General features: G+C 41.5%; 2 protein-coding genes across 3 annotated transcripts in view; one reads left to right on the top strand and one right to left on the bottom strand.

Annotated features, from left to right (window-relative positions):
• The window catches only part of RPP30 (ribonuclease P/MRP subunit p30), a 28,039-nt gene extending 17,962 nt beyond the window's left edge, over positions 1 to 10,077 (top strand). Inside the window, exons 7-11 of one of the 2 annotated variants that reach the window (XM_001502781.6) lie at positions 2,360 to 2,476; positions 3,021 to 3,050; positions 3,447 to 3,484; positions 3,875 to 3,954; positions 7,017 to 10,077. In XM_001502781.6, the coding sequence (XP_001502831.1) occupies positions 2,360 to 2,476; positions 3,021 to 3,050; positions 3,447 to 3,484; positions 3,875 to 3,954; positions 7,017 to 7,126 (375 nt within the window). In that variant the 3' untranslated portion in view covers positions 7,127 to 10,077. Of the gene's footprint in view, positions 1 to 2,359; positions 2,477 to 3,020; positions 3,051 to 3,446; positions 3,507 to 3,874; positions 3,955 to 7,016 lie in introns of both variants that reach the window. The other variant, XM_023642854.2, reaches the window with a different exon arrangement.
• ANKRD1 (ankyrin repeat domain 1) lies at positions 9,817 to 21,634 on the bottom strand. Its single transcript, XM_001501251.5, has 9 exons — positions 18,671 to 21,634; positions 17,850 to 18,029; positions 16,786 to 16,923; positions 16,551 to 16,658; positions 15,414 to 15,512; positions 13,816 to 13,914; positions 13,428 to 13,526; positions 13,191 to 13,289; positions 9,817 to 10,684 (listed from the first exon to the last, which is right to left on the bottom strand). Exons 1-9 carry the CDS (start codon positions 18,881 to 18,883, stop codon positions 10,574 to 10,576), a joined length of 1,146 nt encoding a protein of 381 aa, XP_001501301.5. The 5' UTR covers positions 18,884 to 21,634; the 3' UTR covers positions 9,817 to 10,573.
• Between the last annotated feature and the right edge of the window lie 3,559 nt (positions 21,635 to 25,193).

Raw genomic sequence — 25,193 nt, 5'->3', positions numbered from 1 at the left:
ATCAGATCTTTTTTCTTAAAGAATAAACTGATAATTACGTCATTTTTTTCTCCCCACCCTCCCCCCGAAAAGGAGCTTTTACTTTGATCTGGTCCTCAGAGGAAGCGAAAATTTTAAATTTCCATTAGAAATACTTTGAGACCTGATCACCCAGTTCTGTGTATCATCCACATCTTTTATTTCCCCCTCTTCTCCATTCTACTGCCTTGTGTTTTAGTTCAGCAACAAGAAGGATGAAGACAAGACATACAAGTCAGCCTCTGGCTAATTAGTAGTTTTGGTAAGAAAAATAGCCAGAGGAGTAGTTGAGAATATGGCTAAAGGAGGTGTTTTGGTTTATCTGAATTTCCATTACCCAAGTTCATCCTGCTTCCTTTTATGATGGATAATCCGTAGTGAACAGCATTATCAATGACCTCCTTTCCATAAGCTACTGTTTATTCACTCGGAATATAAACATCATAAACACTTTTTGTAGAAATGCAGCTGTGTGTTAACAAGAAGTATCATGATGCCAGTTCTCAGTGTACAAGCTGGGCAGGGAGAATGAGGCGACATTTAACTATGGCACAAAGAATATCATAACGGACATCATTCCCAGAAGTAACACAAGAATTAGAGGTGGGAAAAAGTTGTGAGAAAAGGGGAGAGGGTATGTTGCAATGTGGAAATTAGAATGTAAATTCTAACTAAACAAATATCAGATATGTAGGAAAATCTAAAATAAAACCTGGGAGCCTCAAAGCAGAAGGAAAAGTTAAGGAAAGGGAAGATTGGGGGATGGAAAAAAGGAAATCTGTGCTCAGGAAGGGAAAGTAGAAGGAGCCTGCCAGGTACTCCTGAATTAAATCGAGGTGGGCTACCAGTTCTGGAACGGGACGGGTTTTTCTATTTCCTGTAAATGCTCGGGAGTAGACCTCCAGCAGCCACAGCTGGACCAGTTCCGACTCGTCCACTGCGCAGTAGAACTTTATCTGCCAGGCACAGACTTGGACCGGACTGCCTTCCCTCCTTTCATTCAAAAGACACTGCAACTGGGGGGCTTTGCCATTACAGTCTGGTTATCACCTTCATGCTAAAATCCTCCTGATGCTTCTTATTGCCGTTAAGATTCATCCTGTCTCCAGTTCTAGACCTGCACTGCAGTAGATGGTTGGGCCGTCCCATCCTCCTTAGCCTCCACTCCCACCACAGGGGCCCCCTCATTCTCCCCTCCCCAGCTTGTGACCTTCTCTACTTGCTGCTGTGCTCCCTCCTACCCCAGGGCCTTTCCACATACTCCTCCCTCTACTATTTACTGCTTAGTTCCTTCCTCACCCACTCCTAAACTTCTCCTTGATGGCGCTTATCACAGTTGAAGCTTTGTATTTCTGTGTAATTATTTGATAGTCTCCCCTGCTAACTGTAAGCTCTTAGAAAGGAGGTCAGCTTTTGCTCACTGTTCCCACACAAAGGTGTCTTAATACAATTCTCTTGTGAATGAGTAAAGAAACTGAGTTGCTCCTCAAGGAAGCTGCATAATGTAGTGATGGATTTCAATCCCATTTCCACCCGTTTCAGGCTGTTTTCTTACCTGTGGTTGCCTACTTATTAAGAATGCCTTGAATAAGCAAATTTCTTTTTCTCATGTAAAAGACCAAGTTGTCTGGTGAGCTGAACAGAATCGTCAAGGGCCCAGGCCTCTTCTTTTTTGCTGGGCATCCGTGAGTCCAGCTAAAAATCAGGGTGTCCATTAGTAAAGAAAAAGGGGACAACAGATATTGGGGGCGATTGGCAGTCTCTCCCACAATGCCTTATAAAGGTATTATGAAGGTTAAATATGTACATAGGACTCTCAGCACAGTGTCTGGCACTCAACGTGGCTGTTCGTCTTCCTTCATTCAACATGTGCATCATAAATGACTGGAGAGGCCTTCCCACCCCTGTCCCTTGGACACTTTTCAGCTCTTCATTTCTTTGTCTCTTCATTCTTGGATCGAATTACTTAGATTACAGTTTGCAAGCAGTTTACCCTAAGTGCAGGGAGCACATCTCCGGTTTCCTTTTGCTAGTTCATGAAGTAAAAGCCCTCTGCCCCCCAACTGGGATTTTGCTCTCCTTAGCCTCTTCATGATTTCTGTTTGTACAAAGTCAGCTTCCCCACAGCTAAGATAAACTCTGTTGATCAAATAGAGCCACAGATCTGTTTTCTTCTCCTGTGGATGGTGCCATTCGGGCGTAAATCTGCCTTTGTTTAAGGCTGTACCTTGACATGCAGGGGGTGGGTGGTAGGAAGCGAGGAGGAGCCTTAGTGAAAATAAAGTAGTAGGACAGTGTGTGTTTATCCTTGATGTTTTTATTTTCTTTACTTCTCATGAAGGCCATTGACCGAGGTGTGAGCTTTGAACTTGTCTATAGCCCCGCTATCAAAGACTCCACAATGAGAAGGTATACAATTTCCAATGCCCTCAATTTGATGCAGATCTGCAAAGGAAAGGTAAGTTCTGTAAATTTAGGATTTTTTCAAATCTAGCAGTGTGTTATTATTAATACACTCGAATTAACAAACTGATTCATTTTCCTTAAAGTAGAAAGGCACAAGAACAAATTCTCCCACGTCAATGCGCTCTGCAAATTTTAAGGGAAAGAATAATGCGAGGGGGCAAAAGATGTATTGAAAGCCTTCATCTTTCAGTAAGGCATGTGCAGTTTACCCACTGTGAAAAGAATAGTCTAGATAACAACTGTTGGTCATCAGTGAGTTGAATTAAGGTTATATGACCTTTTCAACTAGTTTTTAAAACTAATTCATCTTTTCTAACATCTATTGAGAAGGCCTATTCTATTTCTTATTATAGGCTGCTTTTAGTTTGATGTGAGTTCTTTCATTCTTTCATTTTAATTATTTACCTTATCTTTAAAAGAAGTTGGTATTTATAGAGCCTTAAATATTAAAATGTTATTACTGGTTATTGTATTATAAGACTCTGAATTTTCTTTCATTTATCTAAGATTAATAGTGATCACTTTCTGTTTTGTAGAATGTAATTATATCTAGTGCTGCAGAAAGGGTAAGTCTGGCATTAAGTACCTTGTTAAAACTTGGAAAACTTTCTAGGGGAGAAATTAAAATAGTAATATAATGAATGTTTATTGTATGTTTTCATTTTTAACAACATTTGCTTATTGTAATTGCTGAAGAATAAAATATATCCCAGTTCCTTTTGGGCTTCAAGTTTTGTTTATATCAATAGTTTTCTCTTTATATTGTTACAAAATGATTTTCAAGGATCTTTTATATTTTCAAAAACTTAAGAAACTCATCAAAATTATAAGGACTAAAATTTATGGAATTTGACTTCCTTATTTTTGGTTACTTAAGCATGCTATTAATTTACTGCAGATGAAGTCATTGAAATGTTATGAATAACTTCTCTCATGTCTGTATTTTGTTCATTTTATTTTAGCCTTTAGAAATAAGAGGCCCATATGACGTGGCAAACTTGTATCCTTTTCTGAGTAAGAAGGTACCGAAATTCTTTTTTAGGAAATTTTGAATTTGATATATTATACTTGAACAAGATATTTTTCTCAACCTTTTACTGTAAGTTTTCCAACTAATAGCTTCAAAAACGAATTACATCAGGTTGTAGAGAGCTTCATCCTTTGTTTTCTGGATGAAGGGTGAGGTGGGAAAAGGTGGAGGAGGGACTCTGTAGAAAAGCTTAGAGTTAGAGGAGCCTCTTCTCAGATGCGTTCCCTTTGGGCTAAGACCTCCTGGAGAGGTGAAGCAGCTCTCTCTGTATGACCAGGTGAGCTGGCCTTTTCACTTATATTTTTGTTAGTCTTGTGTCCTTGGCTGACTCTGGGTTGAAATCTTTAATGATCCCGCCAGAGGCTTGCTGTTTGGGCTGTCTGAAAGTGATGCCAAGGCTGCGGTGTCCACCAACTGCCGAGCAGCAATTCTTCATGGAGGTGAGCAAGTTCTTCCAGTAAAAACACCCAACGGTCCTGTTAGAAGCCAATCATGGTTATCAAACATTTGAGTGGTATCTGCTTGTTTTATCCTGCCCGGCAGAGTTCCCTTAGGGTCATCTCCTCTCAGCCTGTTTTAACCATACCCATCAATGCTTTTTCACCCTGTAGTTTGTGGAATGAATACAGTTTGCATTACAGAAATGAGTATTGAATGCAGTCTTTCAAGCTCTGCATATGTGTCGCTGCCTCCATTTTTTGATAGGCTTCTAATCCCCCTTTCTCCTCCCTCTCCAGAGGGGCACGCTTTCCCTGCTGAGAATCAGTTTTAGAGAACTGAAATGTTAACGTATGGTAAGCCATTTATTAGGAACACAAAAACAGCAAATACATTTTTTAAAACCCAGCTAACAAACTCAAATTGTGACTTTTCACATTTATTACAACTTATGATTCTTTGCTCCTTTTTTGTTTACATGTTCAAGTATGTGCAGACTCTGTGTTTACTCACATCTCGTTTATACATATCTACCTCCTCACCTTAATTCCGCCTACTGGACCACTGAGTTTTTTATTCATCAGATGAAAAAAATTGGACTAGAAGTATTTGATGTGCTGAGACTTTGGGGAATGAAAGTGAGATTTTGTTAAAAGAAAAAAACTTACACTTTCGATCTGCTGTTTTATCTTCATTCTCTTTGTAATGTTTAGGACGAGTAGCAGTGGTCAGGAAGCAGTTTACTTGATATCACCCTGATCAATTTCAAACCAGTGTAGGTGGCTACATATCGATTTGGTTATTTGGCATAGAATGGTTAGGTTATTGAGGGCTTGTGTGTTGTGTCTAGATTTTAATGGTCTGATTTCCACTTGGGAGAACTGGTGACTGTTTTGACTTACTGTGAATTAGATGATTTTCCTTTTGTTTTCAACGTTTTTAGTTTGGCATCGTTGTGTTGTGTAGCCATCACGTAAGCTCTGGGAATGACCGTAGTAACGAGGACTTCACCAAGATTGCCTTGAACTTAGGGAACTGTTGACTCACACTTGGTTAGTTCTGTCAGAATTGTTGTCTATTTTAAATGAACGTAAGCAATCATCAAGATTTTGGATAACAATTGGTGTTCTAAAACATGAAAGGGAAGTGTAAAAACATGTTAACAGGGCAAAATAGGAAGTTCTGAATTTGACTTCAAAAAACTCAACTGTTCAACATACGATATACATAAAGCTAAATGAAAGGAAGACTTTGTGGACTTTAGTAGCAGTACCGTTCACCCTAGTGTGTCCAGGACAGACCTAGTTTGTACCTGCTGTCCCTGTAGAATTAACACATCTAGAGGATAAATTATAGTTACCCTGGTTTTAGTTGACATTGGGATTGGTATGAGACAGTAGTGTGTTATGTTCCTAAGATTGCTAGTTCAGTCTAAGGTTACCTTAGAAGAAATACAGGATTCTGAAGCAAGGGGATTCAGTCCCCTTACTACCCTCTGCACTGATGCAGTTCCAGCTGGCACCTCTGTCATCCTGAGCGCCACGTTTAAGAAGGACGTATGTGCACTGGAGCACTACCAGAAGACGGTTAAGAGGTTCTTAAAGAATCTAGAAACCTTATGAAAGGAATTGTGAAAGCAGTACAGGAATGGATACCTGGAAAACAGAAGACTTGGGACATGTAGTCGCTGGCATTCGACATTGGAAGGCTTGCCGCAGGGACTCACGATCAGATGGAGCCTGTGGGGTTCAGTGGTAGCACTTCTAAGGTTGTGGAGAAGGGGCAGAGGAATGAGGTTCAAGGCCAGAGGCTTCAGCCTGTGATTGATGAGCTTGGTGTCCACTCAGCCTTTGGACTAAGATGGACCTGCTGGGGACACTGCCCCTTATTTCCTCTAGAGCAAAACAGCGTACTCAGAAATAATTCCTGTAGAAGTAGTTGTGGAATGTCCTTGGCAGGGTGATTAAAGGAAATGCTAATGTGAGGACACTTAGCCCTATACACATTGCAGCTTCTTGCTATTACAAAAAATAAATTTGTTTCTAAAAGACTCCCACTTGGGTTACTTTATCTGATAACTATAAAAGTCTTGTTTTTCAGTTGTTTATAGTCTGTCAGTTTAGATTAAGAAGTTCATGTGAGAAAAAATAGAACATTTCTGAGATGGAAAGAAGAGAAAAGAAGAAAAAAATGAGGAAGAAAGTATTCCTTTCCTATTCCCGTATCACCTCTTTATGATACCTTTCTTGATTCATCCAGGCAGTTCTTTCTTGCGGGTGCCGCCATTCCTATTGTACTTGCCCTGAATGCATTTATCTCGGTGTGTGGTAGGAAGCAGCACTGTGTTAGGCATCTTTATACCCTCCAGAGGTGACACAATGCCTGGCCCATTAGTAGATATGTAGCAGAAGTTAGCTAAATTTAAATTGAACTCTGCTGCCAACCTGACCTAAACATCTAATAATTCCCATTCTTCTTTGTTCGTTGTCATCACTAACACATGAGATCAATAAACATGTGAGTTTGATTCTCTTCATTCACTCAACAAGTATTCGTTGAACAGTGGTTACATAACCAGGCATTGCTGGGTGTTGGCAGTACAATACAATTGATTCTTCAGAGGTACATTGATCTAGTGAAGGACGCAGATATGGTACGTGCTATAAAATAAAGTGAGCACACGCCCCACCATGGGAGCAATGCAGTTGACTCTTGTCCTCGCTGTCTTATTCATCTGTCTTTCTACCATACTTAAAGCATCTGCTGCACCAAGGTCTTATGCTATATAAGATGCCACAGACAGACCATAGACATAACCTGCCCCACAATTTTACCCTTGAGGTAATCCATTTGGAATGAATTAGATGTTAGTAATATACCGATATTTGTATATGTTGGGGGTGGGGGGAAGGTACTAACAGTAAATGGCATCAGCACATGTAGCAGTTCATTATGGTTTTATCATTTACTAGTGCTGTCAGTCAAAGTAACATGGTGAAACTTGTTAAACCACCTCTTTTTAAATCATGTCTTCAAGCACTATGGTTTCCCTTTTGTTTTATAGAAACTAGAAAAACCGCTTTTGGAATCATTGCCACAGTGAAGAAGCCTCGGCCATCAGAAGCAGATGATGATTCTCTTCCAGCTTGCAAAAAAGCCAAGTGTGAGGACTGAAAAGAATCCCCCCGTCTCTGTCAACACTCCCTTCTTCCCTTTGATAGTTCATCAGCCACAACAGAGAGAAAACCTTCGTATGACTGACTTTTTCACTTGGAGCTAGAAATCAGTAGTCTATAAAAATGATTTTATAGTCAAGCCATTAAGATAACAAACAAAATCTAGGGAAGCATTAAAAAAAAAAAGACTGCCAGCTTAATGAATTTAGATACACCATAAGAGAAAAACAGAGACTGGTTAGTTTATCCTTTGTGTGAAGTGATAAAGCGGCAGGGGTAATTGAATAAGATGATTCAATGTTTCAGGAGACTCTTTAAAAATGTTTCGTATTCATGTAAAAACTCAGTGCTTTTCTGCTTTACTTAATATACATGGCTTATGATTTTTAATCTTACTACTCAAGAAGTGGTTCTTTTTGAGGACTCTCCCTCTCTCTCTCTATGTACATATATGTAAAGCATTTTTGACTGACTTGCGCTTGAGCGATTTGATGGACTGGCCTCGTTCACTCCCTCTGTTAAGCTGACGGCCACTGCTGCTGAGCCCACACACCGCGAGTCTGCCGCTGCCTCGAGTGCCAGCTCGCCTCTGCCTTCACCCAACGGGGATTCACCAGAAGTTGAGGTGTGTGTTTATTCACAGGGCTGTTTATGCCATTGTATTTAGCATCATAAAATCATGTAAATTAACTAAAAATTATGAAAACTTGTGAACAATGGGGGGGCAAAAAAGAATTCCCAGGAAAACTAAGTTGATGCTTTTGAAATATTTGAAAAAGGTGACTCATTAAAAAGAACTGCTGTCAAAGGAGGTGTGAGCGGGACAACTAAGATTTAGGGGCAATCCAGTAAAAATGCTGTACTTGATGACGACATAAAGAGATGTAAAGACATTCCATGTATATGGATTGGAAGAATAAACATAGTTAAAATGTCCATACTACCTAAAGCAATCTACAGATTCAACGCAATCCCAATCAGAATCCCAATGACATTCTTTACAGAAATAGAACAAAGAATCATAAAATTGCTATACTTGGATTACTTCACTGGAGTCGTAAGTTCTCTTCTTTAAAGAGACTGGAACTCAGGAAAGACAACTAGGTCTCCCATCAGTGGATCCATTCTCCCAAGAACCGGCTTTGACCCTCCTTTAAAAGATTGGCATACATTTATATGTTTTAAACTCAAATAAAATGTTTAAGGGGATGTATGTTCAACTTTTTTTGATGCTCCACCTCAGTGTACTTTTCAGCCAGCTGACTTTGTATCTATGAGCCCCAATTGCACCAGGTAGAATATTGAGGACTTTCGTGTTAGATTAGGAAGGAAGTAAAGTTACTGCAGATGTGACTTCTTGAAAACCTCAAAAGCAGCAGCTGGGAACAGATTAGAAACATAGGGGCTTCTGAGCTTATGCACATTTGGCGCTTTACTTGGAAGAAATGGAAGGACCCTGAGCCTCAAGGATTTGATGGGTTACAACCAGGACCCTCAAGGAAAGGTAGAGGGGTGACAAAAGGGGATTGGGAGGGAAGGAGATAACAGAGGGAATGAAGCTCCCAGTGCTCCTGGAAAGTGAACTCTACGGGTTGTTAGACAAGATAGAAAAGGTTCAAAAATATTTCAAACCATTCTCACAACTCTGTATGTGTCCATGACCAGCTAACTGGGAGACCTGGTTATGGACTGTCACTGTACACCGTCTCAGAGTGTTAGAGGCACAGTTGAGAGGTTACGTGTGTGACCCTATCTGGAAGGGTATTCGGGGAGGGAAGGGTGGCTGCCAGTGCTAGTGTTTCACATCAGCATTCATGCATTTCCTAAAGTGCCGGACTCTTCCCATAACCTCGCCCTTTCCTCTGTTCTCTCTGCTGCCTGGAACGCTGTGCTTGAATAACTCGTTTCTCCTTCAGACTCCACTGAAAGGTCACCACCTCAGAGAAGACTCTAGAAATCCCGACCCCTCCATCAAATGATGTGCCTCCACGTCTTAGACTCTCACAGCACTCTGTATTTTTTATTTCGTTGTACTTGCCACAGATTGTTACTATAAATTTTTTCCTGTGATTATTTGATATTCATCTATTCCAGGAAGGCAGTGCAGAGACTATCGAGTTTTCTCATTACGGGTCTTAGCATGTGGCCCCACACCTGGGAACAAAATAGCTTACATTGGAGGTCAAAAATCATGGACCGGGTGTGTTTTCTCGTTGGGGTTGGTGGTGGGAGGGGTGTCTCTGACACTGCCAGCCGGTGTCCACAATAATTGTGAAATCTCAGATTAGTCCAGCTCTGATGGGAACTTCTTAAAGAGCACATGTTTAACTTGCAGTAACTATTCTGCCCACCAGGGGTCTCTTTCTCCCCATGGTTGGGGCCAAAAGAACTTGCCCTGCTTGGACCTTGCCTTGTTGCTCCACATGTGGTTGTGGCATCCACCGCCTCTGCATCACCTGGGAGCTTGTCAGAAATGCAGAATCTCAGGCCCCACCCGAGACAGGCAGAATCAGAATCCGCATTTTAACATGACCCTCAGGTGATCTGTCTACACATGAGATACTGAGAAGTCCTATTTGACAGGACATTCCTAATCTGAGGAACTTGGAAGGCAAGAAAAACCCCATCTTAATGGCCTCCTTCACATGCTGCTTTCCCTCGATACTTATAGAAGTACTTAGAAAGAGATTTAGAGTTTGTTCGCTTTTATTATGAATATAAAGTATACATACAACATAATGTACATTTACACATTTACAATTTGCAGTTACTTTCATCTTTCTTGAGCAGATTCGGTTCTGCATGGCCCCGGTGCTTGCTCCTTCCACTACTCTTCGCGCACGCTCCAACGTTCTCTTTACCTCGATACTGTGCCTGACTTGGTAAGAAATACCAGGCCCAGGCTGGCTCGACTGTCCTTCCCACAGAGTCGCTTTCATTCTCCTGTTTCCTTCCCTGTCACCACATGCCTTCCATTGCCTCAAACTTCAGCATTAAAAACTCAAGAGAAAAGAGGGCTGCATTATCACCTTCGTCTTTTAAAAACACCTTGAAGGACCTTCCATGAGCGAGGTGACACATGAGTAGGCCCTGAGAGCATTGCTCTGTAACATGGCTTAAGAACTGTCTACAAGAAGACTCCGAAGTGTTACACACAAATTAAGCTTTGCTCACCAAACGGATGATTGCGAAGGATCTGAATATCTGTGGTATCGAAGTAAGTTTAAAAAAATAAATAAACAGGAATAAATAAAAATAAATAGAGTGAGCTTCACTAAGGGAAATTTCAATACCTATATCCCTGTGCTTTGTCAAAACTTCATTAGGTGCAGCTTTACAACAGGTTGATGAAGAGAAGCTGGATTTTATGACTAGTTACTCATTAGGGCCGTGCCTTCAAAATACCGAAGAAGAGCAGCTGTTGAAAAGTCTGTCGTCATTTCTCTTAGAACGTAGCTATGCGGGAGGTTTTGTAGGAGTTCTCTTTGAGGCTGTCAAATATTGCTTTGGTTCCATTCTGCCAATGTAGCACCAGATCCATTGGGGTCTTCCCAGCCTAGTCAAAATAGATGAAGAAATTTCACTTCCAGATGGGAGGCATCTATAAATTCACAGCCCCTCTCTGTGTGTTTAATGAGGTGATGGATAGGTGTGTTACTGAAGTGTTTTATGCTTTCCACTATGAGTGATTTGCAGTTTATATTCAAACCAGTCCTTCACTGTTTCCCAGGGAATGCTTTTGGCATTTGAGATTAGCAGTGGTTTTCTTCCTATGGGACTATTTCAGGTATTGATAAAAATGCCTAGTCCCTAGACACTAAATGGCAGGAGCACGCCAAGCATTTTGGAATTCAAAAAAATGCCTCCATACATCTCCAGTATGCTGCAGAATGGGCATGGGGTGGTAATCTTGATCTCTTGGTCAAAAACCGGTTCCTATCAATTTGGAAGATGATTCCTTGACTGATAAAAGCTGGTGGTAAATGAACTCCTTCAACACCTGGGCTTAAGTGCTCAAGTACTGCTCAGGACTATTCCTGCTCCAGGGGGTAGGTTTTTCATAACTGCTCAGAATTACATTGGGCTCCCAGGAAATTTATTTTTCTTGGAGGTGACAGCAATGACAAGTGTGAATAAATATTTGAGACCGAAATTTTCTTCCCTTATGCATGTGTCTCAAAATATTTACAAAAATTAAAACTATGTCACCTCAATTCTTGTCTTGAAATATGAGAAGTACTAAATTTTTCCATTTTTATTCATTGAGAAGTCTCTTTAACCCAGAGATTGCAAACTGGCGGCTTTGAGATGCAAATCAGTCTAGAGACCGGTTTTGTTTGGGCCCAAACAGAGCTTAGATTTTTTTTTTAAAGTTGGAATTAATTGGCAACAGTTGGCAATGAAGAGATTTCCCAGCTGAATTTGTGGTCTCTGAAAAAAATCAGAAGAGTTGGCAGCACAGTACCCCTGGTTCTACAGAGCAGCAACAGACTGGGCTGGGAAAGAGCCACCACCTTTACAAGTTACGTGCACAGACTCCTGCAGCCACCCATTTAAGTCATGTATGTGATCTGCATGGCCCCTGTGCGTATCTGAGTGGCCCTCTAACCTTCATTTTGGAACTTCTTACCTCTCTAGCATCTTCCTTGAAAAACACATCAGCAGACATTAAGACTGAGTTTTGGACAACGATAGAATAACGCATCGTGTGTTGTTTCCAGTCCCCATCAAGATGGTGTCCAATAGCTTAGAGGTCTTTTTGGGGAACATCAATCCATTGGGTCAATGATATTAATAGTTCCAAAATCCTTATGCCTGAGTCTAATAATTCAGAGCCTTGAGCCCTATTTGTATATTTTGGGCTATTCCATAAATTCCTTGCACTCCTCTCTATTGAAATTTATCTCCTGATTTTCTGGCTGCTTACACAGTTTCCCCCAATCTATATGCTAGCTTCCTCTGCTGGTAGTGTCTCACTGTCTGAAAAAAATCGTATTTTCTGCAGCTTTGGAGATTTCATTGAATCTACTCTTTTTCTGATAGTTTATTTAAATAATTAGATAAGACCAGTCCTAATATCAAGGATGAGGGAACCCTACTGTTAACACTTTCCTACCCCAAGCAGTCTCTATTTATTGCATTTATTCTTTGTTCCTAAATCACCAAGCCAGTTTATTTTTTTTTTAGTGCTAAAATATTTCAGTCTCATAGTAACACAATAAGGGGAAGAAATTATTCACATTTTAAGATGACTGGGGTTTTCTTCTCCTTCTTTGTAAAGTGATTCTCCAAAAGCTTATTTCAAGTTATTTCTTCAGTAATTTACACTCATTCCTCTGGGTGATATTTTTAAAGCTTATATTAGATGACGTTTGTCTGGGAATTGGGACCATGAGGAAAAGTTGGTTACATTCCCTGCTTACAGATGAAGCTAAATTAATATGTACTTGTGGAAGGGACTTATACAAGCATTTTTCAGGTCTAAATATAGGGAAATTATTTTGAGGGATGTGCAGATACACCAAAGTGGAGAATGAATGGAAATTATCTCAAAAATATAGGCAAAAGCATGCTACCTCTGGAAGAAAGTGGTAGCATGCCATGCTGTTGTAAAGAGGGGAGGCCTATTCTGAATTACTCAGATAGAGATTGATTAATTTGGGTTCATTGGCCCTTGGCTGTGTTGACCACTGTGGAATTTTAGCCCACTTCAGGAATGGTGGGTGTCTTGCTCAGCCAGAGGTGGCCCATGCAGACTACGGTTGTGTTTGGGAAGGTGAGCAATTTGACCGTCTTTTATTTTCAAGAGACAATTTTTAAACAATTACTAGACACCATATTAGGCACTGAAGTCAAAGCAGTCACTATGGCTTCCCCCATCTCTGACCAGGTGACCCAAGTCCTTGCCAAGGTTAGCAATGTCCTTATGGGGTTAACAGGGGCATTTAAATCATCAGAAGACCCCTGAAATACTACCACTGTGGGAATATTTTCAAGTATGTAAGATACGCTTTTGTAAATGAGAAAGCCTGCAAGTGGGGCCCCGTGTCTGGAGCACTTACACAGTTCTTGACGTTGAGGTCGGCGCCATACATAATGAGGAGTCTGATCATCTTGTAACGATTCAGTCTCACAGCGTCATGCAGGGGAGTATCTCCTTCCTAGAGAAGCAGAGTGAACAGGCTAAAGGTGGGCCTGAGGCCGGGAAGTAGGCACCTAAAGGGTACCCAGCTTGGGAAGTGATTCCAAATAAATGAGGAATGAAGCTTAAAGAGGCCAAACTTTGTCCAGCTACTCACTCGGTCTTTGGCGTTGAGATCAGCTTCGCAGGCGATGAGATGCTCCGCGCACTCATAATGGCCAGTCCTCACTGCCACATGCAGCGCTGTGCTGAGCAACTGGGAAATTGAAGAACACCACTGATTCACCGGGCGTGAAGACAGAGGCTCTCCCAGACCCCAAAGCATGTGCAAGAAGGGGATGTGGGCACAATGGTGACTATGCACACCATGAGCTTCCAGCTGACAGCAATGGTGAGGTGGATTTGGTAGTGGAGGGCAACGAGGAGGAGGGAGAAGAAGGAGGAAGGAGAGGAGGCAAGGGAGGAGAAAAGGGGAAGAGAGAGAAAGAAGAGGAGGAAGAGGAGAGGGACAGGAAGGGGGGCGGTGGTGGGAGGAGGAGAAATACCTTATCCCGGGCACTGATTTTTGCTCCTTTATTCAGCAACAGTTTTAAGACATCCAGGTTTCCTCCACGGCTTGCCCAGTGGATAGCTGTGGATTCAAGCTGTACCAGGAAGATAAATGGACATGACTTAACATAAAGAAGAACCTGGTCCAAGGAATTGGTACTTGGTTTCTAAGGCCCAGGAATTCCAGGTTTCCTACGGCATCTGTGGTAACGCTGGGTTGTCCTCATCTAGATTGTCAAATGTTTTCACTATACATGTGTGAATGCACTCGTGTGTGTGTATCTGTGTGCATGTGTGTGCATAATTAGGAGACTCTTAATAAATCTCTTTTAAAAAAGATTCAGAACTACAATTTATTGTGAATTTTCTCATGCCAGCATGGTGCTACACATTCTAGACACATTGATCCCCCCAGCAACGTTATGAGGTGTTACTGTGCTCATTTACAGATGAGAAAAACAAGGCTCCAAAATATCCAAGCTTCTTCCCCAAGGAAACACAGCTAATAAGTAGCAGAATAAATATTCAGACCCACATCTGCCTGGAACTTTTAGCCACTTTTGCCAAATATACCCAAAAGTTCTAGACAAGTATATTTAAAAATTCTGGCAGAATAAGAGTAGTCCCTTCCAGGAGCCTTTAATCTGGATCTGACACTTCTTGTATCCCTGTTGTTTTCTCCTCCTCTCTTGCTGGTTCTCTGCTGTCATTTGTGCTACCACAGCCTCTGTACCTCCAGTATCTTCATGTATGGTCACTGCATCCTGCGCTTACTGAGAGGAGAGTCCCTCTTGACTGCTCTGTTTGATAGATCTCCGGCTTTCCGGATTCCACACTCATGAATTTTACTGTCTTTCTAGGGAAACTATTTTTGTTGTTTCTTTAATTGTTCTTCTGTGTGTTTGTCTTTTGGGTTCAGTTTTAGCCATATCCTTTGGACTTTTCATATCCCCTTTCCACTTTGCTGTAAAGTCAAATTGAGCTGCAGTTAAATAAATAAAGCATTTTCCCAGCTTCAATCTTCAGGTCATAAAATATGCTGCATACGGGTCTTTGTAGAAATCACAGTGGTTGAATTATTGAGGTCTGAATAACAGCGACTTTCCATACGTGCAGTTCATTTTGTATACCGTCTGGCCCCAAATCTCATGGATGGCAGTGGGCGTCTATCATAGAAGGTGTGCAGTTAGAGAATGCTGATGTGTTGCTGGCAGCCAAGGGGCCACGAGCAGACTGCCGTGTATAATGGGAGGACAGGGATGTTGAAAGGCAAGTGTTGACAGTATTACTTCTCAGTAACGTTACTGACTTGATAATGACCCAGCCCTCTGATGAGGTTATTGAATTCTGTTCAACAGCTTTCACTTCCTTATTTTCCCTGGAACACTCCTCTCCTTTTTGGTGTGTATGGAAAATACTTTCCACATGACATGGTCCCATCTCCCAGCTTTCCTTTGTATGGAGAAAGGAGCTTTTGCCTAGTTCTCCCAGATAAATTTGCAATCCAATCAACCCAGTATTTCATTGTAGGTTTTCTCAAGCTTCATATAGTCTACTTATTTTGGCTCATTTCCAAGCAAAGAAATATATTTACCATATCACGGAATTCGATCTGGGCTCCAGCTTCCATTAACTTCTCCACGATTGCCAAATGTCCTTCCAAGCACGCCCTATGAAGAGCTGTCCTTTTATACTGTCAGAATAGAGATTTTAAAAAAAGAGAGAGATAGCAATGCATATAAAAATATGTATAAATCCTTTCTAAGAGGTATGAAGCAGGGGACTCTGATGACCTAACAGATAGGACCTCGAGTGCTTCTTTATGAATTAGAAATGTCAAGTTTACTAAAATTACAGAACTAGAACAATTATCCTGCAACTGAGATTTGAGCTTCCCACAATGTGCTCAGAGGTCTAAATCAAGGGATGTGAACTTAAAGGTTCAAAGCTACCAAAATGCTGACACTTTCCTTTCTTGTATTTTGCACCTTCCTTGTTTGGGAAGTATTTGCCATGCAGATCAGATAGTTTTCTTCTGTCTGGAACTGTTGCTAGGTTGAATATCAAAAAGTATTCAATTCATTTGTAAGAGAATGGGAGACTCATTTTTAGTTTAACTTCAGAAATGAATCCCCATTTCAGTTCATAGGGGAAAGAATACAAAAAGGATTAGTGATTTCTGATAAATCGACTTCATATGAATGGATGAATAGACTATTAGAGCTGGAACAACTTTGGGCGTGATTTCACCCCAATGCCCTTTATTTACAGATAAGGAAACTGAGGTTCAGAAAATGCAAATTAGCTGCTAAAAATCACATAGTCAAGTAGTGATAGAGCTGGTACTTGAACTCCATTCTCCAGATTCCCTGTCTAGAGCTGATGTGTTTGGGTCCAATCAAAGTCAATGCTAATAATTTCTCCAAAAGTAACTTGTTGGTCCTGCCTCATTAAAAGTCTATCCCAAGGTTCTAAAAAGTTAAAGGCAAACTGAAAAATCAGCTGAAAGTGTATGAGTGCAAAAAATGATGCAATCCATAGGACCAATCCAGCATTTTTCCTCTTTTTGGACCACAGCACTCGCCTATTATGCTACTGGCATATGTGGCAACAGCTGGGGAAACTGTTTCAGGTGGATGGATTTTTGGCACCATATTAGCATGGCTGCAGTAAAGCATAAGAAACACAAAATTAATGAGCTGGATTTCGCAGTGCTCTGTATAAGCCTTACCTCGTCACAGACATCTGGATTGTTCTTGTCTGACAAGAATTTTTCTACTACTGGCAGTTTATTCTCCAGGGCAGCCTTCAGAAACCGAGGCACATCCACAGGTTCTGTCTACAGCCAGAAAAATAGCGTGAGAGTTACCGTGAGCTTTCCAGCATCAGTCAAACCCTCCACAGATATTCATTCCCCTGGAGCGCAACGGCGGACGTGTCATAGGACAAAACCAAACGGTCCTTACAATGATTTCAGGTTCAGGCTCCTTGGCAACTGGAACTTTGGTTTTCCTGTATTTTTTCCTTTTCTTCAGTTGAATGATTATTTCAAGGTCTTCTAAATTTTCAAGCTTTGATCTTTGTTCTAGTTTTTTCTTCTTGAGCTAAAAAAGAAATCCGTATTTCAAACTAGGGTGAGTTCTACTGATAAGCATTCTGGTTGTGTCTAAGCAAAATCTGCAAGGTCTGAGATAAGTTTGTTGCAGTTTGAACAAAAAAATAAAAACATTTAAGATAAGTCTTTGATTCTGATTCAGTGAATTCTGATTTAAGTATTTGGGGGTCTGGTTTTTCAGCTAATTGCCTTCATCTTCACTTTTGCTTGTAGCGTCAGCTTTGGACTACTTAGAGATAGGTTCTGGTCTCTAAGAGAGGATTTTGTATTCACTTCCACAAACAAACCCCCAATTGCTGTAGGATTTTTAAATCATGCTCAAGAATTTTTTTTTTCTTTTTACCCCAAAGAACCCAATAATAAGCATTAAGCTCCGAAATATCAAAGCCAAACTCCTTCAGGTGGCCCACTAAGAAAGGCCCATGAAACAGACTGTCTTGGGACTACAGCTAACTAATGCGTGTTTTATCTGTGGTTAGTAAGTAATGAAAATTTGCCCAGCAACACAGATCTTGTCAACACAGATAGCGGACACAGTCAAACAATGATCAGTGGACCACAAACCACGTTATTGAGAAACAGAGGTTTCCTCTGCTTGGGATTAACTAGACGGCCTATGACATCAGAAATTCACTGGACATGTTTGTCTTTCCAAGACTTTCAATCAGAACATGGTCATAGAACATTGAATCATTGATTCAGAATCCAAAGGTCATAGTCTTGCCAGACAATTATTTCCCACTACCTGACCCATGGAAGTTGCCTCTTTATGGGTTTGAGTTTGGTAAAGAAACATCTTTGCAATGGTTGTGGTTATCTTGTTTCTCTCTTTTCTCCTTCCTGCCTGGCACCTCCATCCCTACTCTGTGGTCACCCCCCTCCCCCCCCACTATGGATTCCATGGAAGGTTCTTACCTCTGCCTCTCGTTGCTTCTCAATTTTCCATTGTTGCTCCCCCAGGCTCACAGAGTGGGCTGGAAGTGTTTTCAGATCCTCTTGCTTCTCTAAAGTAACAGCAGCTTCATACTCTCCATCTCTGAAATCCTCAGGAAGGAACTCTCCTGTGTTCCCGCTGCCATTCTTCTTCCCTGTGACCTAAGAGGGAAGAAGATAGCAGGGTCAGAAGTAGTGGGGTCCTGGGGTCACTCTCCACAGAGGATGCTGCATGAGGCCCCCGGTCCTCCCTCCCTGGTGATGGACACCTCCGAGCAGCACAGTGTCAGATCTTGGGCTGTGCCGTGTTGCTGCACTATTCCAGGATTACCTTGTTCTGCTCAGTTAAATCAGGTCTTAGGTTAGGTTGATATAGTTAAATCTACTTTCAATCTGCTTCATCACATCTCTCCTAGGAAAATCCCAACCCCTCTCTGATTATTTAAAATTCTTCCATTTTAGATACTTTTGATGACCCTTGGCCTTGAGTTGTAAAGTTTCCAGACATACATTTCTTGCAATAGAACTTCCTCCCTAAGGCATTTTGGTAACTGCATGCGATTCCACTGTTTAGTAATAAAACCAAAGGAGAAGATAATAAATAGGAACTATGTAGAGAATCTGTTACTGCCAGCTCCATTTTTCCAATTTCACTTATTTCATCACCTAAACCAACCATTTTCCATATTGGACATTTTCAGAGTACCTGTGCATTATGCCGGAAAGAAAGGGGTATTTCGATTTTCAAATAAGAATTAAGACTGATCCAGTATTCATTGCATAAAAAATAATGTCTTACATACCAGCTCTTCTACTTTCAGCATCTTCATGTCAGCCTGAAGTTCGTCTGTATGTTCTTCTCCTGTGGAATGACTCCCTTGAGTCGGCCCTTGTGAGCCGCTCCACACCGGTCGGCTTATATAGCCAGGGCTGGGTGAGATAATCTTCCAACCTGGGAACCCAAGTAACACCCCTGCCCCCACCCGCGGCCAACTCAGAGGCAGGTGAATTTTCATTCCAGACGCAATGTCTGGGAAGCAGAAGAGGGAGGGGATGACAAGTAACCCCACTGAATATGTGAATCAGGAAGAAATGTGAGAGGGCCATGCCTTTGGCAGTGACTACACCGCTCAGCAATGCAAGTCATCCTATTTATCGAGAAGCCAGGGGACAGCTGTCTGTTGATATTGCACCACAGCACTGCTCTTTTTCCTTCTTTGTCAGCTTTCATATGACTAACCCTATCAAGAAAATGTAAATGCCCTGCATATCACACTCCCAATAATATCTTTCTGATAACCAGACTTATCAACACTTCACTGGGGGGAAGTGTTGCTTCAGGACATCCTATTCCTGTGGGCAAACAGCCTGAGAGGGAAGGATCCGGGTCCTAAAGGCCCTTGTCTATATCTGTTTGGAATTCCCTAGAGTGATGTCTGGGGCTAAAAAGGCCCCATGACATGCCACCTTACCATCATTATAAGAAATTGAAAGCATTCAGTAATGCACTTTTATTTTATGGTGTCACTGCCATAATTAGCAAATGACATGCTTACTGTCTTCTAAAACAGCATCCTTACTGGAACATGTTTTATTCAAAAAGAATCTGAATGGTCCTGAGATAGATTATATGAGACCAGTTATTACCAATGATTGATTAGGTCATAGAGCCAACGTTCTCAGATGCTATGGGTAAAAGATTCACCTGTGGGAGCTTGTCAAAAGTACAGATCTCTCGGCCCCACTCCAGGGCATTCTGAGTCGACTTTTGGCGAGTCCTAGAAATCTATATTTTTCGAGGAACCCAGGTAATTCTGATAGATCAAGGTTTGAGACACATTGCCAGAGGGGCAATGAGCTTTGCTTTGGGGAGGGGCGACAAAGACCTCTGTTTCTGGTTTCTCATCTCTGAGGTGTTAAATTATGTAAAAATGTTTAGATCTTTTTACAGTTCAAGGAGAACCTGGGGTTACTATCTTCAAAGCCATTTGAAGGAGGGGAGAGTGAGAAACAGGGAGTATTAACAGAGGGGAGTGTTAATTAGAATGTTAGGTTCACCTTTCTTTGTCTGTCACTCCCTTAAACTTACCCACTCAACAAACAGAGCTGCCATTCTCTTCTTTTCCCTTGAACTGATTAGCCCAATGGATGATTTTTCTGGAACTTTCAGAATGAGACATTAACACTCCCCCTTCTCCCCCCAAAACCAAAACACTGGCAAAGTGGAACCCTTCCAACTCCTGTATCTGTTCTGGCCTCCTAATGTTCTATCCTCAAAGGAATTTTACTTAAAGGAAACTTCCTGGTATTTTCTTTAAGACAGAGATGGCTATTGCTATTTTCATTGGTCTCTTCATCTAAGTGAGAAGTGGCCATTTAAGCTTTTCCCACCATTTCCTATGCCTTTTTGTCCCAGGCCTGACCTAAACTGAGTGGACCATTAGGAGACGTCTTTGGGGAAGAGTCATGGGTTGTTTAAGGGTTTTGAATATGGAATCCCAGAGCTGTGAGTGCCCTTAAAGTCTGAGAAAGACCAATGCTTTCATTTTACAGAGAGGATGAGGAGGCAGAGAAACATTAAGAACTTGCTGCAGACAAAAAATAGCTAGTTGGTGGATGCTAGGTTGAAGAGTTTTGATTCCATCCAACAGAAGCAGAGTATCATTGAGCCCAGAGCAGATTTTCTAAAGCAGTTCACACCTAGACCCACTCAGGGCCCAACCGGAACTGGTTACATTGCTCTTCAGTGTTCAACTCACTCAAAGAATGCAAATAAAAGCGGGTCAGATGGCTCACAAGCCCATTCCCTCCTCCAAATATTTAATTATCCCCTCAAACTTGGCTGGTTCTGTACAGGAAGCTCTAGGAAGTCCTGAAGAAAACTTTGCAGAGGATGACAGTTGAGGAAGGGTGGATGGAATGGGCTGAACTTAAAGAGAGGAGCAAGCTGGGCAGATCCTCAGACATCTTCAGGCCTCTCCACTCCCCTTTTCCCACATTGGTCCAGTTTGTCATCACAAAACATGACAGAATTTGCTTTTCAAAAAGAGAGTCTAGATACTATTAGCTCCTTAGCAACACGTAAGACAAAACTCTCTTTTCAAATCATTCTAACTCACGAAAAGTGAGAACAAAACTCCTCAACTAGAGGAGAGTTCTCTATCACTTGATTTTAAGGCGCTTCCTTCCTGTAAAAGGTCACCTAATAGGGGAAGTTCTGAAATTTGTAGGCTATATCATGAGCTCAAACTAGGCATAACCTTTCCTTATCAAGATGAATTAAGACAATAAAGCTCCAAGTTAGTTCTACCATCTTAGCAACCCGGTGTCAGCCATCTATGGCCAGAATGAGCAGGGGAAGGGTCCCTGAGCTTTGCCAGTGTTACCTCATGATCCTTTCCTCCCCCTGCCCCCTCAGGATCTATGCTTTTCAGAGGGACCAGAATTGTAACCCTGTTTACAGATGGAGAAAGTGAGAGAGCAGTGGGCCTAAAGCACTTATCCTGTTGCCCAGGGTTTGAAAGACGTGTCCAGACACCGCCAGGTTCATGTGCCGTAGATCAGCTCCAAGGACAATTTTGTCTTTCCAAATTTTAGGACATCATACTTCTACTCAGACTTTTTATTTTTCTTATTATATTTTTTTAACTATGTAAGCAATATATAAATACGATATTGTTAAAAATTAAAACAACACAGAAAGAATGCTGCTTAATTGCAATCTTACTGAGTGTTGATCTGATACTTGATTTTTTAATTTTTTTGAGGAAGATTAGCACTGAGCTAACTGCTACCAATCCTCCTCTTTTTGCTGAGGAAGACTGGCCCTGAGCTAACAACCATACCCATCTTCCTCTCCTTTATACGTGGGATGCCTACCTCAGCATGGCTTGCCAAGCAGTGCCATGCTCATACCCGGAATCCAAACCGGCGAATCCTGGGCACTTATCTGCTGTGCCACGGGGCCGGCCCCTGATACTTGATTTTTTTCACTTGATAATGTGTCTTAGCGATCATCTTCTACCAGCACAAAGGAATCTATCTCATTATTGTGAACAACTGCATAGATTTCCACGTGTGGACATACCATTGCTCATCTAACAACTCCCCTAATTATAGACCTTTATACTTTTTTTCACAATGGTCATTTTTATTTGCTACCACGGCATTTCATAGCACATAAAATTTTATTAACACTTTTTGTCCTTAGAACACCCACCTTGATGCTAAAAGGGAGGACTCCAGGGACTGCAGCCAGATTCTGACTTGGAAGCCACCTTGTTCTGCCCTTGCACTCATAACTGCTCATTGTGCCATCCCTCTTAATAGCCTTCCCAGTCCGAGCTGCTCCTCACCTTCCTTGGCTCAGAGAAGTAGCTGACTTCGCCTGACGAGAAGTCCAAGTATCCTTATGGCCAAGCCGTGGTTCAGTTACATGCTCAAAATGCCAACGGGAGGTCATAAGAGTGAAGCAAACAAGGATGAAGGTTGTTTCCCCACCCCCAACAACCAGACATGGAATCACCTGTATTTGAAAAGCTGACTGTACTGGGGACATTTTGAGCAGGATTGTGGCATCTGCCTTCATCTCCTCTTAAAGGAGAAGGTCAAGACTAAAGTCCTCTTCTTCTACCCAGGGCTGTGGATGGAAAGTGAGCACAAATTGCTCTAAGCAACACAGTCGAAGCTGCCTCTCTGCCGATGTCAGCGGCCTCCAGTGGTAGGGGTAGATGAAAGCTGTAGGTCTCGCCCCGACATCTTACAGCAGGTGCCTTGTTATGGTAAATTATATGTCTCTATCCAAATTCTGCCACACATATGAACCCATGTCGCCCCACAGGCACACACAGCCTCACTGGCTGTTCTCTAAACTCAGTGAAGCCAATGCTCTGTCCATTTAGGCCCTCGGACAGTGTCCAACATCAACGGTTCACTTGAGGCAAATGAAACCACATTCTAGCAGCAGATTTCAGCTAATTTTCTAGTCTAATCAGACAATGGAACCTCCAAATATGGCCCAACACAGGATCTGACCAAGGCCCAGTACTCACTTTGGGTCCATGACACCAAAGGGCATAGCAAAGTGCCTGAGACATAATGGGGCTAAATATTTAGCTGACAGCTCATAGAAGTCTTATGTTCTTTTCTAGCCAAACCGCAATATCTAGAATCTTCCTCTCCGTGACAAATAATTTGTCCTATTTTTAAAGCTAATTAACAAGAAATCCTCTAGTACTAATTTGATGTAGAGATAGTTAAAATGCTTATGTTAGCCTCCTCTGGAGCATGAGAAGCTCATAAGCATCTTTTAAATGTTAACTAACCACAAGTGTAATTTGCCAGTTAGAGCACCTCAGAACTGAACTAACATTTCCTAGGACAGTGGTTCTCAAGGCTGGGTACACCTTAGAATCATCCGTGAAGCTTTTAGAAGATGCTGATTCCCCTGCCTCAATGCAGGTAAATGAAATCTGAATCTTTGCTCTAATGTCCAGGTATTGGGATTTAAAAAAATTCTCCAGTTGGTTCTAATTTCTGCCCAGCATTGACAATACCAATCCCAGGCATAGATTTAAATGAATATGTATATAAATATACATACATATATTCTTGTAGTTATAGTAGGCAGTCAAGCCATCCTTATCCCAGTCTCAGAACTTTGATTGTTAAAGGCTCTGCCTCCACTAAGACTATGGGAACACATAAAATTTACTCATTCAGTATTTATTTGGCCCTACTATGTACGCGTCAGGCATTTTTCCAGAGTTGAGGTATGACAATGCTCACAAGAGACAAATTCCCCTGCCGTTGTGGAATTTTCACAGTTTTCCTGAGGTATTTAAGGAAAACTTCAGACAATATAACACACTTCTGCCACAAAACTAAGGAGGGTCAAGGAAGGTAGCAGTTGTGTATGTATGAAGTTGTGGAGTATGAAGGATATGGGATGAGGAATTAGGGAATTTGGCTTTCAGTCCTGGCTCTGCCCTGTGTGTAGTTGAGCAAGTCCTCCACCTCTTAGAATCTTAAATCCTCAAGTTACCAAAGGAGAGCTTTGAATGAAATGATTTCTGGGGCCCTAAAGTTTTACTGAGGTCTCAAAACCCCTGAATCAAAAGGTAGAAATAAACATTCATGACTGCAGCATCACATCCAGCAGAGTCGATTTGCCGAAGCCTCTAAAATAGAAATGGTCCATAAAGCCTTCACTAGCCCAGTGTATTTCAACCATTTTAAAGACATGCACCCATTTGATAAACATGAAAATCTTACGCCTTCTGTTAACATGAATAGGAAGATCAAGATCAATTTGGGGCCAAACCAAATCAAAGCATCTATAATTTTCAACAGGCTTTTCCAAACCTCATGGACTTTAGAGATTTTGATAAGTCTTTCCTCTTCCTCCCCTCTCTGAGAATCTGTGCCCAAATTCTTGCCTTTGCTGGCATTCATTTAGAATAGCGATAAACGGTCAGGAAGGGTGGTCAGTAACTTTATATTGAAATTCTTATTTCCTCAAAGAGTGAGTTCTTTTTTAGACCCCTGTTCTAATTCCCATAGTCTTAGAAAGGGAAAGTCTTTAACAATCAACATTCTGAGACCTTGATAAGGATGAGTGGACTGTCCATTACAACTTGGAGAAGAACGGTCTTGTGGGAGAATGAGCTAATGTGAATGCACAATGATTCCCCCTCCTGCCCCTAACCTTTCTGAGAAGCTAAACTTACTTCATGAGATGAAATTTCCCTGAATGGACAGTAGGATGATGGAGAGTTTGCATTGAAGTGGTTTTTTAAAAAAAAGTCCAATTGTCATAGTAACGCTCTGAAAGGATTTTGACGCAACTTCGGAATAACTTCACATCCAATTACATAGGACACCCACTTGGGGTGAGAGATAAGTGCTTCTGTGACTGCAAACACAGAAAGAAAATCCATTTAGCCTTTTTAGCCAATTTATTAAAGCAGGGGTGAATTATTTTTAAAATGCAATTTCTGACTTCAAATAAGGAGTATTGGGAAAAAATTTTCTTGGTGTAGTTTGGAGTTTCCTAATAAAAGAGAAAATGCTGCAAGACATCTTACATATGGGTTATTTGGGAAGCAGAGAAATTTAGGGCCAGGAAAAGCACTGAGTGGTCATTGAGTCCATTCCCTGACCATCAGGAAGGGCCAGGCTCAGGCAGGTAGGACCCTCTTACTCCAAACACTAAAACCTCCCTTTATAAACATCCCAATGCTTAAAATCTCACTGCAGCATAGTTTCTAGATATCTGAATCTAGTACCTAGATATCGACAGTTTAGTCTCATTCTAGCTTCAGGAAA

Source organism: Equus caballus, chromosome 1 (genome assembly GCF_041296265.1).
Source record: "Equus caballus isolate H_3958 breed thoroughbred chromosome 1, TB-T2T, whole genome shotgun sequence".
NCBI classification, from domain to species: Eukaryota; Metazoa; Chordata; class Mammalia; order Perissodactyla; family Equidae; genus Equus; species Equus caballus.
The sequence above is the reverse complement of the archived record's forward strand: the minus strand, read 5'-3'. Positions and strand labels throughout refer to the sequence as shown.

Coding starts and splice junctions, on each gene's coding strand:
- ANKRD1 (XM_001501251.5), bottom strand. CDS start 18,883: ATGAAAATTCACCTGCCTCTGAGTTGGCCGCGGGTGGGGGCAGGGGTG. Junction 15,513..16,550: donor ATCCAGATGTCTGTGACGAG/GTAAGGCTTATA, acceptor CTATTCTGACAG/TATAAAAGGACAGCTCTTCA. Junction 13,290..13,427: donor ATCTCAACGCCAAAGACCGA/GTGAGTAGCTGG, acceptor CTGCTTCTCTAG/GAAGGAGATACTCCCCTGCA.